At 43.6% G+C, this 12,301-nt stretch overlaps 1 protein-coding gene across 1 annotated transcript in view; it reads left to right on the top strand.

The window, feature by feature from the left end:
• SLC35F3 (solute carrier family 35, member F3) overlaps positions 1-11,192 on the top strand; it is a 546,824-nt gene extending 535,632 nt beyond the window's left edge. The window contains exons 5-8 of the mRNA XM_006895383.1: positions 1,678-1,803; positions 2,696-2,888; positions 3,701-3,790; positions 10,954-11,192. Coding sequence (XP_006895445.1) covers positions 1,678-1,803; positions 2,696-2,888; positions 3,701-3,790; positions 10,954-11,192 — 648 coding nt within the window. The remainder of the gene's footprint in view (positions 1-1,677; positions 1,804-2,695; positions 2,889-3,700; positions 3,791-10,953) is intronic.
• The last annotated feature ends 1,109 nt before the right edge of the window (positions 11,193-12,301 follow it).

Below are 12,301 nucleotides of genomic sequence, written 5' to 3'. Positions count from 1 at the left end.
CAGTACATGTAGATCTACTCTATCATAACATGGACATATTGCCTGAACTTGCACTAGGGGAAGCACAGAGCTCACATGCACTGCGTAAGGCTCCACTACATGTCCTGTGCTTTCAATGTCTTAATGTAAGGAAACCTCAACACATGTCTGAGAATATAGTGACAGTAGCCTCTCATGTGACTTGGACTTGCCTGTTTACTAATAAGGGTGGTGTAGTGAGTGGGGAGTTGTGTTGCCAACACAAAGATGGTGTCTCTCTGGTGGTTCAGGTCCACAAGAGAAGGATGGGCAGTCTCCTTCCATGTGATCTACAGCCTTTGCAAATCCACTGAAGGGCCAGTTATGTGTTGGTTCTTTCTCAGAGACAATGAGTAATAGTAATGGTAGTTTATATATGTAAGCACTGGCTTTGCAACAATAAACATGAAATCTGTTCCTACTCCTACCTACCTGTAGTTGTTGTTTGTGTACTATCAAGTCAGAACAGATCCATAGCTGACCCCCAAGCAGTAAACACATGGGAGGAGATTACCCATCTTTCTCCCATGGGGCAGCTGATGTGTTTGAACCGTATACCTTTTGGTTGGCAGCACAATTACTTAACACTAAGGTCCAGTGGCCACATATAGGCTGAGCCTTACTTTTTTATGTCAATAAATTGTGATGTATGGGAGTTATCTATTTTGAGATTAAAATTTTAAAAAAGCAAACACTTAAACAGCAACCTTTCAGGAAATGTTAACTATTCAGTATCATTGTTGATTGTTAAAGTCAATTTAAAATAATCTGCAGAAGGAAGGTAAGCCCAAGAGTTGCAGCTTCGACTGTACACATATGGTCAGCCCTCTCCTTGTTCTGACAACACCCCCTCCCCACTTCCCACCCCAAGTGCCATTTATATAGTTTCCTGACTACCCACTGATTCGCTCTTGTGTTTCCCCCCCTCTATGCTAATGCATTTTCTCATTTTGGAGAATATTATCCTAGGTTGTTAATCTTCTAGGAAAACTTTTGCTTAGCCCAGGAATATGTGCTTCTCCATAGAGCCTCCTTCTACCAAAGAAAATTGGAAAGCAGGGCATTATGGGTATGGGAGGGATGGCAGACTATCTTTCTGGAAAGGGAGCTGACCTATGATGCTCCTTTCAGTGTGTGGAGGGTATCATCTGTGGCCCTGATTGGCAGATGTCCCACTGAGAGACCTCATTGCTATCCCCAGAGTGCCTCCCCTGTTGGAATTAGAAATATCTAAAATTACGATCACAACAAGTGCTTCTGAGGCTTAGAAAGGAACTCAGAGGTGATCTAAAGTTGCTAGCCCCATCTCCCGAGGCTTGTCATGACCACATCATCTGTTGCCAGAGTGATGACCTCCTCTTCAAATCTCCAGGAATCACAATGACTGGCCACAGACCCTTGGAAAGCAAGCCACGCCTCCACCCACAGTTGTCAAACTTTTCATCCCCTTTGGTCACACTAAACTTCACTATGTGCTCCTCGAAACAGCCAACATGTAGGCAGGGAGAGCCTTTGCACTCTGCTCTCCACAGAGCTACAGAGGAGGGACCACTTTCCCCTGGAATATTGAACTTCTTAGAACGTCTCCAGCTCATTGGCCTTGACATGACCCTCAGATTTCCCTCTGAGACCTTGACTTCCATTTTCTTCCCTCACCAGATTGTGGCAGCCATCCTCGCCATTGCTGGTATTGTGATGATGACCTATGCAGATGGGTTCCACAGCCACTCTGTGATTGGCATAGCGCTGGTGGTGGGCTCAGCCTCCATGTCTGCCCTTTACAAGGTGAGCACCCCTGAAACGGGCTGTCACTGGGCCTGCTCTTCCTCAAGAACACTAGGGCCCAGCATGGTGGCTCTCTTACTCGTGGCAGCCTTTGATGGAACCCATGAGCATGCATGTGGGAAGTCTACAGGCGGAAACTTCTGTCAGAGGCAGGGCTGAGGCGCACAGCTGCCCTTGGCCTTGATTCTCAGGGCTGTCTCATCAATGCTGTATGTTTGCCGCATATAAGATAAATGAGTGGAATCCAGAGACACGTTAGTGACATAAGTGTTTAAGGGAGACTTGGAGAAGGACTGGGCCACTACATAGCTGTGCCAGCATTTGGATCAGGCTCTGTTATTTAAGTCTTTCATTGTGCAGGATTAGAGGCCACCAGTATTCAGAACAAGCCCATGCACACACCTAGCATTGTTTGTAGATCAAGTAAATAAAAGCCCAACTACAGTAATATGAGCTTTATAAATCATTATTGTTTTAAAACTTGGGAAGTATTGGAAAACAATTTCTAATTGCAGGTCTAGTGAGCAAAATTTTTACTCCCACACACTGGTCCCTCTCTGTCTTCATGCCACTACTCACCCATGCCCTCTAGTAGCTGTCTGCCATTCTCTCTCCGTCTCTCCTTCTCTCTCTTCTTTTTCCACCCATAGTAAATGTTGAGTGGATACAGACATCTGACAGCTCTATAGGACAGGGTAGAACCACCTCAATCATGAGGTTGGCAAAACTAGGATTACATTATGGTTATTGTAATCATGATATAAAGCAAAATGTGTATGAGTGGCTGAATGAGAAACCAACTTGCTCTGGAAACTTTCATTCCAGTGCAAATAAAAGTTGGGAGTGTGAGGTGAATGGAGCTTCACCTGCCCCTTTTCTGTTCCTCCTCCAGGTGTTGTTCAAACTCCTCCTTGGCAGTGCTAAGTTTGGAGAAGCGGCCTTATTTTTGTCCATTTTGGGTGTGTTTAACATCCTCTTCATCACCTGTATTCCTGTCATTCTCTACTTCACCAAAGTGGAATACTGGAGCTCTTTTGATGACATTCCATGGGGAACCCTTTGTGGATTTTCAGTTCTCTTATTGAGTAAGTGGAACCACCATATTGAACACCCCTAAAAGTAATGAGAGCAGAGCAGGCTTTAGGGCTCAGGGTGGAGCTTGGGAAAGATGGATCCAGGAGAAGACATGAACTTGTTTTCACCATGAAGTTCCAGCTCTTGTGGCGTGAAGCCAGCAAAGCTTTGTGATGGCAACACTTTAAGCTAATCCCAGAGTCAGAGTAACAAGGTTCAAGGTGAGTGTGCAACAGATCACCTTTTATAACTTTCCTCTAGCTGCCAAGAAATTGGCGAATGCTGAGCTTCTAGAACAGTGCCTGAAAAATGCCAGTATCCAATTTATACTACCAGCTGTCCTGATTGTTATTAGTCATTGCCACCATCACTTCTCTGTGATGTCAGGCTGGTTCAGGGCAGAAAAACCTAAGAGGAGCGTTGCCCAGTGCCAGGCTGCAAACAAATCCCTTCCTCCCACACTGTCCTTCAGGACATTATCACAAAGCCCTCACTTGCACAGCAGGCCCAGGTCCAAGTTCTGGTGTCTGCCCACCACCTTTTCTGAATTTCTTCTCCTTTTTTTCAGATTTCAGGAGAGACGGGAAGGGCTGTGGATTCAAGGTGTTTGCCCCTTGTCCTCCAGCCCTTGGAAGAACCCCAGGCTTACTCTTTGCTTACAGAACTGAATCAGAGTAGCTAGACGTGGACATTCTTATGATTCACTCCATCATAGACAGTGGGTTAGGTGACTGAGAGAGGAAGTGGGGTTCAGGGTTAGTCATAGATAACACAGAGACTATTCAGGTACATAGAAAGTCAACCATGTTTATATTTATTTCAGCATTCAATATTGTATTAAATTTTGGAATTGCTGTTACATATCCTACTCTGATGTCCCTTGGGATTGTCCTCAGTGTACCTGTGAATGCAGGTAAGCTTTCTATGTTGTTAAACACTTATGCACACAAAAACACACACTGATGTATATACTTTGCCCCCCGCCCCGCACTGACTCTGTACTCTTGTATAGAATCTTCTATAACAGTTGAAACCTTGAGCATCCATAATTGTCAAAAGAGCAGATGCAACTTGAGTCTGACTTATTCCTGCTACATAAATCAAAACCTTTAACCTATGGCTCCATCTCCAGTATTCCTCTGGTTACACCTTGATACAGTCTCTTCACAGTAGTGCCACAGTCTCGTCAGCCTCTCTTTACCACCATCTCTCACAATGCCTTCAAAGTCTCCCACAGTATAGAAAGTGTTCTCTCATTTATTAATTACAAACCTATTGATGATCTTCAAGACAAAGCATCTGCAGTTGAGGTAGCTGGAGACCATGCCAATTTTCAAGGTTTCTGACACCACAAACCACCCCCTGGCTTTTCTAGCAGTTATCTCTCATTAGCTGAAGGATCATCCTTCCCTTTATCACCATCTATATTCATGGAAGTATGTTATGACTTATGTCTTTATTCCTTCACTTTAGATAGTTAATTTCTGATTAGCCTAGCTCTATTAAACCAGTACTCTGAGGAAACAAGCATGTTTTTTTTTTTTCTGAAGAATCTTCTATTACGCTTTAAACTTTCAACATCTGCATCTATAAACAAAGGTCCAGTGCAGAGGTCCAGTACATCATCAGGTAACATTAATCGACACATAGAATGAAATACCTTAATATGGTTGTTGGATGCAGGTGAATGCATGCCTCTCTTCTTTGCCTCTCTGTGCCTCTCTGTGCACCTCTCTTCCCCTATTGCTCTTCTCCTCTTCCCACTTTTCTTCCCCCTTACCCCATTCTCTCTCTTCCCTCCCACTAACTCTCTCTTCCCCCCTTTCCCCGTCTCTTCTTGCTTCTTCCCCCCTCTCTTCCTCTCCTCTCTTCCCATCCTCTCTCTCCTCCACTTCCCTTCTCTCTCTTCTCCTCTTCCCACCTCTTCCCCCACTGTCTCTCTCTTCACTCTTCCCCCTCACTTTCCTTTTCCTCATCTCTTTCTCCCATTCCTCTTCTTTCTCCTCCCCTCTTCCACCCTCTCTCTTCCCCTCTCCCTCTTCCTACCATCTCTCTTCCCCCACCTCCCTCTCTTCCAATCTCCTCTCCTCCTCTCTTCCCCTTCTCCTCTCTCTTCCCTCCTTCCCCTCTTCCCACTTCTCTTCCACTTTCTTCCCCTCCTCACCTCTCTCTCTCTCTCCCCCTCCTCTCTCCTCTCTCTCTTCCTGCCTCTCCCCTTTTCTTCCTGCCTCTTTTCCTTCTCTCTACCCTCTTCTTTTCCCGCCTTAACCCTCACTTTTCCCCTCTCTCTTCCTCCTCCTCTTCCAACTCTCTCTTCTCCTCTCTCCCCCATTTCCTTCCCCTTCTCTTTCCCTCTCTCTCTCTTCCCATTTTTCCTCCCTTCCCCTCCCCTCTCTCTCTTTTGCCCCCTCCCTCTTCCCCTTATTTTCCTTTTTTCTCTCTCCCCCTCTTTTCTCTTTATTCTCCCCCATTTCCCCCCACTCTCTCTCTCTCTATTCCCCCTCTTTCCCCCTTCTCTCTCCCTTACCTCCCTCTCTCTCTCTTGTCCTGCCCTCTCTCACACCTTCTCTCTCCCTTCCCTCCCTCTTTCTCCCCCTCCCCTGGCTCTGACCCCCTGCCCCCCCTTCCTCCTTTCACCCATCCCTTCCCTCTTCATCCCCCTCTCTTAGCAGACTTGAAAGAAGGAACACCAGGGGCTGCTCTGGCTACTCTAGTAGAGTGTGTTCCTCATTCTTGTGTTGCCCCCATTAGCTGGCCTTCTTGGTCTGAACTGTCTCAGGGGAACATACCATAATTTATATAAGGAGAGAAATGAACTAAGAAGATAGGGGGATCTGTTATGCACATCCAACTTAGTAATAATTCACTTCAAGTTCAAAACCATTAAGGATTCCTTTCCTATTTGTTAAAAAGGCCATCTCTGATACATGATCTGAAACTCTTATTATGTTAACAAAAAGGGAGTGGTTCTCAGTATAGATGGCAGAGTGGGAAGGCAACAGCATTTTGACCTGATAAGGAGGTTTCCTTCAATTGTTCTTCTATACTAAAAAGACACCTCTCCTTTTAAAATATTATATTTTTTATTTTTTAAGTGTTAAAAATGTAATACATAAGTCATATTAAAAAATAAACTAGGATAAAAACAATCATTATTTCTCTACACAACACTTCTAATAATTTGTTCATTGTCTATTGATTTCTTGCCTGTTAAATAATAACCTGTAGCAGTATGTACCCTAGTGTATGAATAGAATGAAAATCTGCCAGAGCCGAGTTTGTGACATAAAGTAAAATAAGTATGAGCCAGAGTTCGGGGGATTTTTTTTTTCAAATTCTTGTTAAGGTTTTCCACTACTATAAAAAAAAAAAAAGATGTGTTTTGAAGAAGACATGACTGCCAGCAGAGGGGTTACTTAGCACAGTAATGCATAAACAGGAATTGGTGAGGAACCGATGTAGAGTTTAATAGTCAATATTGAGTAGAGGCGGGTGTAAGTTTGGCAAAGCAAAGCGATTGACTGGCCTGTGGAGTGAAGAGAAAGGAACACTCAAGGGTGATTTCTGGGTAACAGGTGGAGGCAGTTATTTCAAAGGAATGCTGTTTGCAGATGGCTTGGTTTCAATCTGGAGTTGGTGGCTTTAACTTTAATTTGCTAGATCAGGTTTTCTTTGGGAAGTGAAAATGGAGATAACCAGTAAGCATTTTGAGATAAAACTCAGGACATTACACTAGAGTTAGACGGGATCATGAAAGAGTTGGGACAATGCAAGTTAAAGATAATACTGAGGAAGGTTGTCAAGACTGAGGTGATGTGAGTAGAATTCTGAGAAATGAGTTGGTTTTGACTTAATGGTTGTGGGTTTGGGTTTTCGTTTGAGCACTTATAACCAACTAATTCCTTTTATTTATACAGAGTAGCATAGTTGGTCATTTTGTCTGTTGACGATGAGTAGTTGGGCATTTTTTCCAGGTGAGAGCTATTATAAATAAAGACTGAACATATGTGTTCAAGTCGCATTATTGATACATGCCTTTATTTCTGTAACTTAAATGTCTTGTCATATAGAAGATGTATGTTTAACAATTTCAGAAACTGCCAAATTATTCCATTTTGCATTCCCTATCTCTGGATGGTGAAGAGATTGAGATTGTTCACAGCTTTAGTTTGCTTGGCTCCATAGTCAACACTCTTGGCACCAGCAGCCAGAAAATGAAAAGACATATTGCTACGGGAAAGTCTGCTGTTAGGGACCTCTCCAAAGTACTGAAGAGCAATGGTGTCTCTCTGGAGACTAAGGTGCATCTGATACAGACCATGGTCTTTGCAATCACTTGTTATGCATCAGAGAGTTGGACAATGACTAAGGAGGATAGAAGGAGAATTGATGCCTTTGAGCTTTGGTGCTGGAGAAGAGTATTGAGGGTACCATGGACTGCTAGGAAAGCAAACAGATTCATCCTGGAAAGGGTTAAACCAGGTGGCTCCTTGGAGGCAAGGATTCTGAGGCTCCATATAACATACTTTGGACATGTTGTAAGGAGGGACCAGTCCTTGGAGAGGGACATCATGCTTGGTAGGGTGGAGAGACAGTGCAGGAGAGGAAGGCCCTCTATGAGGTGGATTAATTCAGTGACTGGGGTAATCGGGATGGGTGTGTCAGAGGCAGTGTGATTGGCACAGGATAGAGCAGTGTTTAGGGCTGTTGTACAAGGGTCGCTATTAGTCGCAAGCGACTCTACGGCACATAACAACAGCAACAACATCTCTTGTCTCTATTTCACTCTGTCCCTCTCTATAGCTGTCTGTCTCTCTTGCCTGCTCTACATCTGCCTGTTTCTCTCTCTATCTAAATGTCTCTTTATCCATCTCACTATGTCCCTATATTTATCTCTATAGCTCTATCTGTCATTTTCACTCAATCTTTATCACTCTTTATCTGGCTCTATCTGTCTCTATCTTTACCTCTCCCTATGTATTTTTCAATATCTTTCTTGTACACTTCATCTTTCTGTCTCTCCCCATCTATGTATCTGTTGATCTCTCTATCTGTTTATCAACTTACACTCTCCCTATCTGTGTCTATCTATCTCTCCATACCTATATTCTATCTATCTATCATTTCTGTCTCTATATATCTATCTATCTCCCTCTCCCTATATAGAGAAATAGAGAGTGGGGAAGATAGAGAAAGAGAGACATATAGAAAGAGAAGATAGGGACAAAGAGATAGAAACAAAGATAGATGAGTGAAACAGATAGGTAGAGAAATAAATAAAGGCAGAGATGCATTAAGATAGAACTAAATAAAGACGGATCAACAGAAAGATAGGTAAGGAGAGATTGAAAAGCAGAGAGAGAGATACAGAAATAGGAAGAGAAATAGAGAAAGAGTAAGAAATAGGGGAAGAAAGAAAGAAAGAGAGAGAGAGAGAGAGAGAGGGAGGAAGGAAGGAAGGAGAAAAAGAAAAAAAGAAGTTGAGAGAGACAGATGGAGAAAGAGGTAGAAAGAAATAGAGACAGAGATAGGTAGATAGAGAGTGAAATAGAGTGTAGTAGAGACAGAAATAGAGATAGAATTAGATTGAGAGAGGAAGAGGGAGATAGAAAGAGACAGAGATAAGTAGATATAAATGGGTAGGGAGTATAGAAAGACCAAGATAGATACATACATAGACCAGTAGAGAGGAGAGCTAGATATAAGCTGTTGTTGTTGTTGTTAAGTGCCGTCATAGAGACCCTATGAAGGAGAGTCTTCAGCGCTTGAGTGCCTTTCATCCTCTCTCCAGGTTCATAGGGTTTCTGGAGGCAAGCTGTTATGGAAGTGGATGCCACTCCTTCTTCTACACTTGTTTTAATCAGGGAGCTCCACCCTACTCTCTGTCTGCATTGGGTAGTCAACCATTAACACATTTGCGGTATGGCAACTTGTACACCAGGGCTAAATGACCTAGAGGAATGTCTCAACAAAAACAATGAAAGACTGGCCTGAGGGCCGCGGATTAAAAGTCACCCACCTTTGTCTTGGTAGCATCGTTTTCTGTTCACTGGGCCAGCTGATATCTCTCTCTCTCTCTCTCTCTCTCTCTCTCTCTCCATATAAGTAGAGATAGATAAATTGAGATAGAAATGGATGGAGCAGGATAGAGTGATAAATTAAGAGACAGGGAGAGACAAATAAAGTGATAGAAAAAGAGAGAGAGGGTTAGAGAGAAATGGAGTGAGAGATGGATAGAGAAGGAGATAGGGAGAGATAGATTGAATGGATTTTAGAGAGAGAGAGAGAAGGGGATAGAGAGTGAGATACATATGTCTTGTGTCCTTCCTTAAGTGTCATAGCAACCCTATGAAAAACAGATCTGGACCCCGTCCTGTCCTGTGCCATCCTCACACTTCTTGACACATTAGATCCCATTGTGGCAGTCACCATGCAAATCTACCTAGTCAAGGGTCTTTCTCTCCTTCACTGACCCACCATATTTCTGAGCATCATGTCTCATTCAAGGAACAGCCCCTCCTAGCCATGTGCCTGACGTATCCTTGCCTCCAAAGAGCACTTTTTAGTAGTCCATGGAACGATCAGTGCTCTTCTCTAACACCACAGCTCAAAGGCATTAATTCTTCTTCTTTATTCATCTTTATTCATTGTTCAGCTCTCAAATACACCTTAGTCCTCAAACTGACATGATTACTCCTCAATAATTTGGAGAAGTCCCTAACTGCGGACTTTCCCGATGCAAAATGTCTCCTGATTTCCTGACTGCTGGTACAAAGGGTGTTAATTGTGGATCCAAGATGAAGTTGTACGTACACAGGTAATAGAAACTATGAGAGATATATAGGGAGAGGGGGAAAGGGAGAGAGGGAGAGACAGAGAGATGGATAGACATATAGACATGGGGAGAGAAAGAGAGATATAGGCAGACAAAGATAGACATTGACCTTAGAGACAGAGATATAGACAGATGCATAGATAAGAAGGGATATGAAGAAATAGATGAATATAGAAAGAGTGGATGCACTACAGAGAGATTCAGAGGTAGACAGAGGGATAAAGTGAGAGAAGAATGGTAGATCTAAGTAGAGAGATAGTGCAATAAATTGAGAGTAAGATATATAAATAAACATAGATAGAGACAAATAGGGAAGTGGAGATAGAGAATGTTGTAGATAGAGATGAGTGACAGAGGGAGACATTTAGATATGTAGACATAGGTGAGAGAGAGAGAGATAGGGATAGAGAGAGAAACAGAAGGAGAGAGAAGACAGGTAGATGAAGATAGATGAAGAGACAGAAAGGGAGGAAGATCGAGACAAAGAGACGAAGAGAGAGCTAGACAGAGAAAGATGGAATGAGCAAGAAAGAGAGAGACACTGAGAGAGAAATAGGCAGCCAAGTCCTTACCACTATGTTACCAGCACTCCATTACAGATGTTCTATGCAAATATATTTTTTTCATATATTATACATAACTGCACATAATACATACATTAAAGGGAGCCCTGGTGGCCTTATTACAAGAAGCTGTGCTACAATCCTGAAGGCACATGATTCAAATTCACCGGCACCTCCATGGGAGAAGGATGGGCAATCTCCTCCCATGTGATTAACTGCCTCTGAAAACCTACTGGAGGGTCAGCTACGGGTCAGTTCCAACTCATACCCAACAACAACATATATTAAAGCAGTGAGTATTTTCAGTTTATAAAAAATACAAATTGTGCATTTTCTAGGACATTTCAATGTGCCAAAAGTATAAAGAAAGAAATAGTATGCTTTACGATGCTATCACACAGAGTGAGTCACATGACATTTTAGTATCTTTTCCTCCAGACAGACGGTTGATAGGTAGTGGGGCCTCTCCTTTCTCATCAAATACATGTTGGTATCGACCTGTTGGTTCACCTTGGGGAAGTAGCACAGGAGGGCAAGTCTCCATGTTAGAAAGGCTTGATAATAACAAGGGTGCTTTCCTAAAGCTGGACCAGAGAGGAGTCTGTGGTCAGAGAGGACAGGGACGTTTGTGCCCTCCACCTCCTCTGTAGGGTAACCAGGGCTCTCTGTCTCACGCAGTGGTCGACCACTACACGAGTAAGATCGTTTTCAACGGAGTCCGGGTCATCGCCATCATCATCATCGGCCTGGGCTTCCTCCTGCTGCTGCTGCCTGAGGAGTGGGACGTCTGGCTGATCAAGCTGCTCACCCGCCTCAAAGTGAGGAAAAAGGAGGAGACGGCCGAGGGCAGCGGCGACCCGGCCTCAGGACCGCAGGGCCGGAGCCGGCGGCCAGCGCACCCGTCCTTTGCCCGCTGAGCTGACCACTCTACGGCTGTGCTGACCCCTGTGTTCACAATCCGGAGGCCTTTCTGCGACGGGGGCGTGGGCGTGCTGAGGTGTACATACCTGTACAGTTTTGGTAACCCGCAGTAAGTTATATGGTATTTATTGGCATGTCCAATTTGCTTGCACTTTTTCCACACAGACCTTTTCACTTCAGGGTACCACTTCAACGAGAATGAGGACAAAGAGAATTTCTCAGCTCTTTGCAAATGAATGTAAAGGACGTTGACATGATGTTTGCATAGACTGTTCTGGAATACAGACTTTCCTGACAAGCCGGGGCAAATGGTTTGAATCTCAGCAACGGGGAATTTCATTGCACACTGTGATTATTTTCTCAACTGTGGTAGGTTATATTTTGTTTTCTACCGGAGATGATCTCTTAATTTTAAGGATTTCAGTGAACCAAAAGACAGTGAACTCTAAAGCAATCTGGATGGACGGAGGGGTGTGAAGGGGTGAGGCAGAGAAAGCAGACTGGACACCTGAGCCATCTGGGAGGACTGACATGGGGATGGAATTGGAAGGAGACCAGTCTTGTACCAGAGATGGAAGGGTGAGACCAGCCAGACCCCCAGACCCCAGCTGACATGTGCCCACATTTCTGTAAGCTCATGCAAGAGAAGTTACAGTGCCTTCTACACAAGTTTTTGTCTTTACCTATGTGAAGCGAGGTGACATTGTTAGTCACTGGCGCCATCTTATCATTTAGATGTAGAAATCTTTAGAAAAACACAAATTTAAAATACATATCTGTTCATACAAAAACGACAACGCTGATGAGCCGCGTATATGGACCATGGCCCACGACGTACGTCTGCGTACAAAGGTAGGCTGTGCTGGGAGTGAATCGCTGATAGCTTTTACTTTATCATCAAGATCAAAACTGTATTTACTGAACCTGTAAACCTTTTTATGAAACTTTTAAGCACCAGGCTGTTTACTTACACACTTTGGGTCTGCCAGAAAAATTCTATCTGTGATAGATCTGTAAGGAGGGACAAGGGGGTTAGAGTTTACTATTTTTGAAGTTTACATTGTTACATACGAAATGGGGGGAAATTATTTTGAAATGTTGTCAT

This window comes from Elephantulus edwardii, unplaced genomic scaffold (genome assembly GCF_000299155.1).
Source record: "Elephantulus edwardii isolate Elephantulus edwardi_28Jun2011 unplaced genomic scaffold, EleEdw1.0 scaffold00166, whole genome shotgun sequence".
NCBI classification, from domain to species: domain Eukaryota; kingdom Metazoa; phylum Chordata; class Mammalia; order Macroscelidea; family Macroscelididae; genus Elephantulus; species Elephantulus edwardii.
The sequence above is the reverse complement of the archived record's forward strand: the minus strand, read 5'-3'. Positions and strand labels throughout refer to the sequence as shown.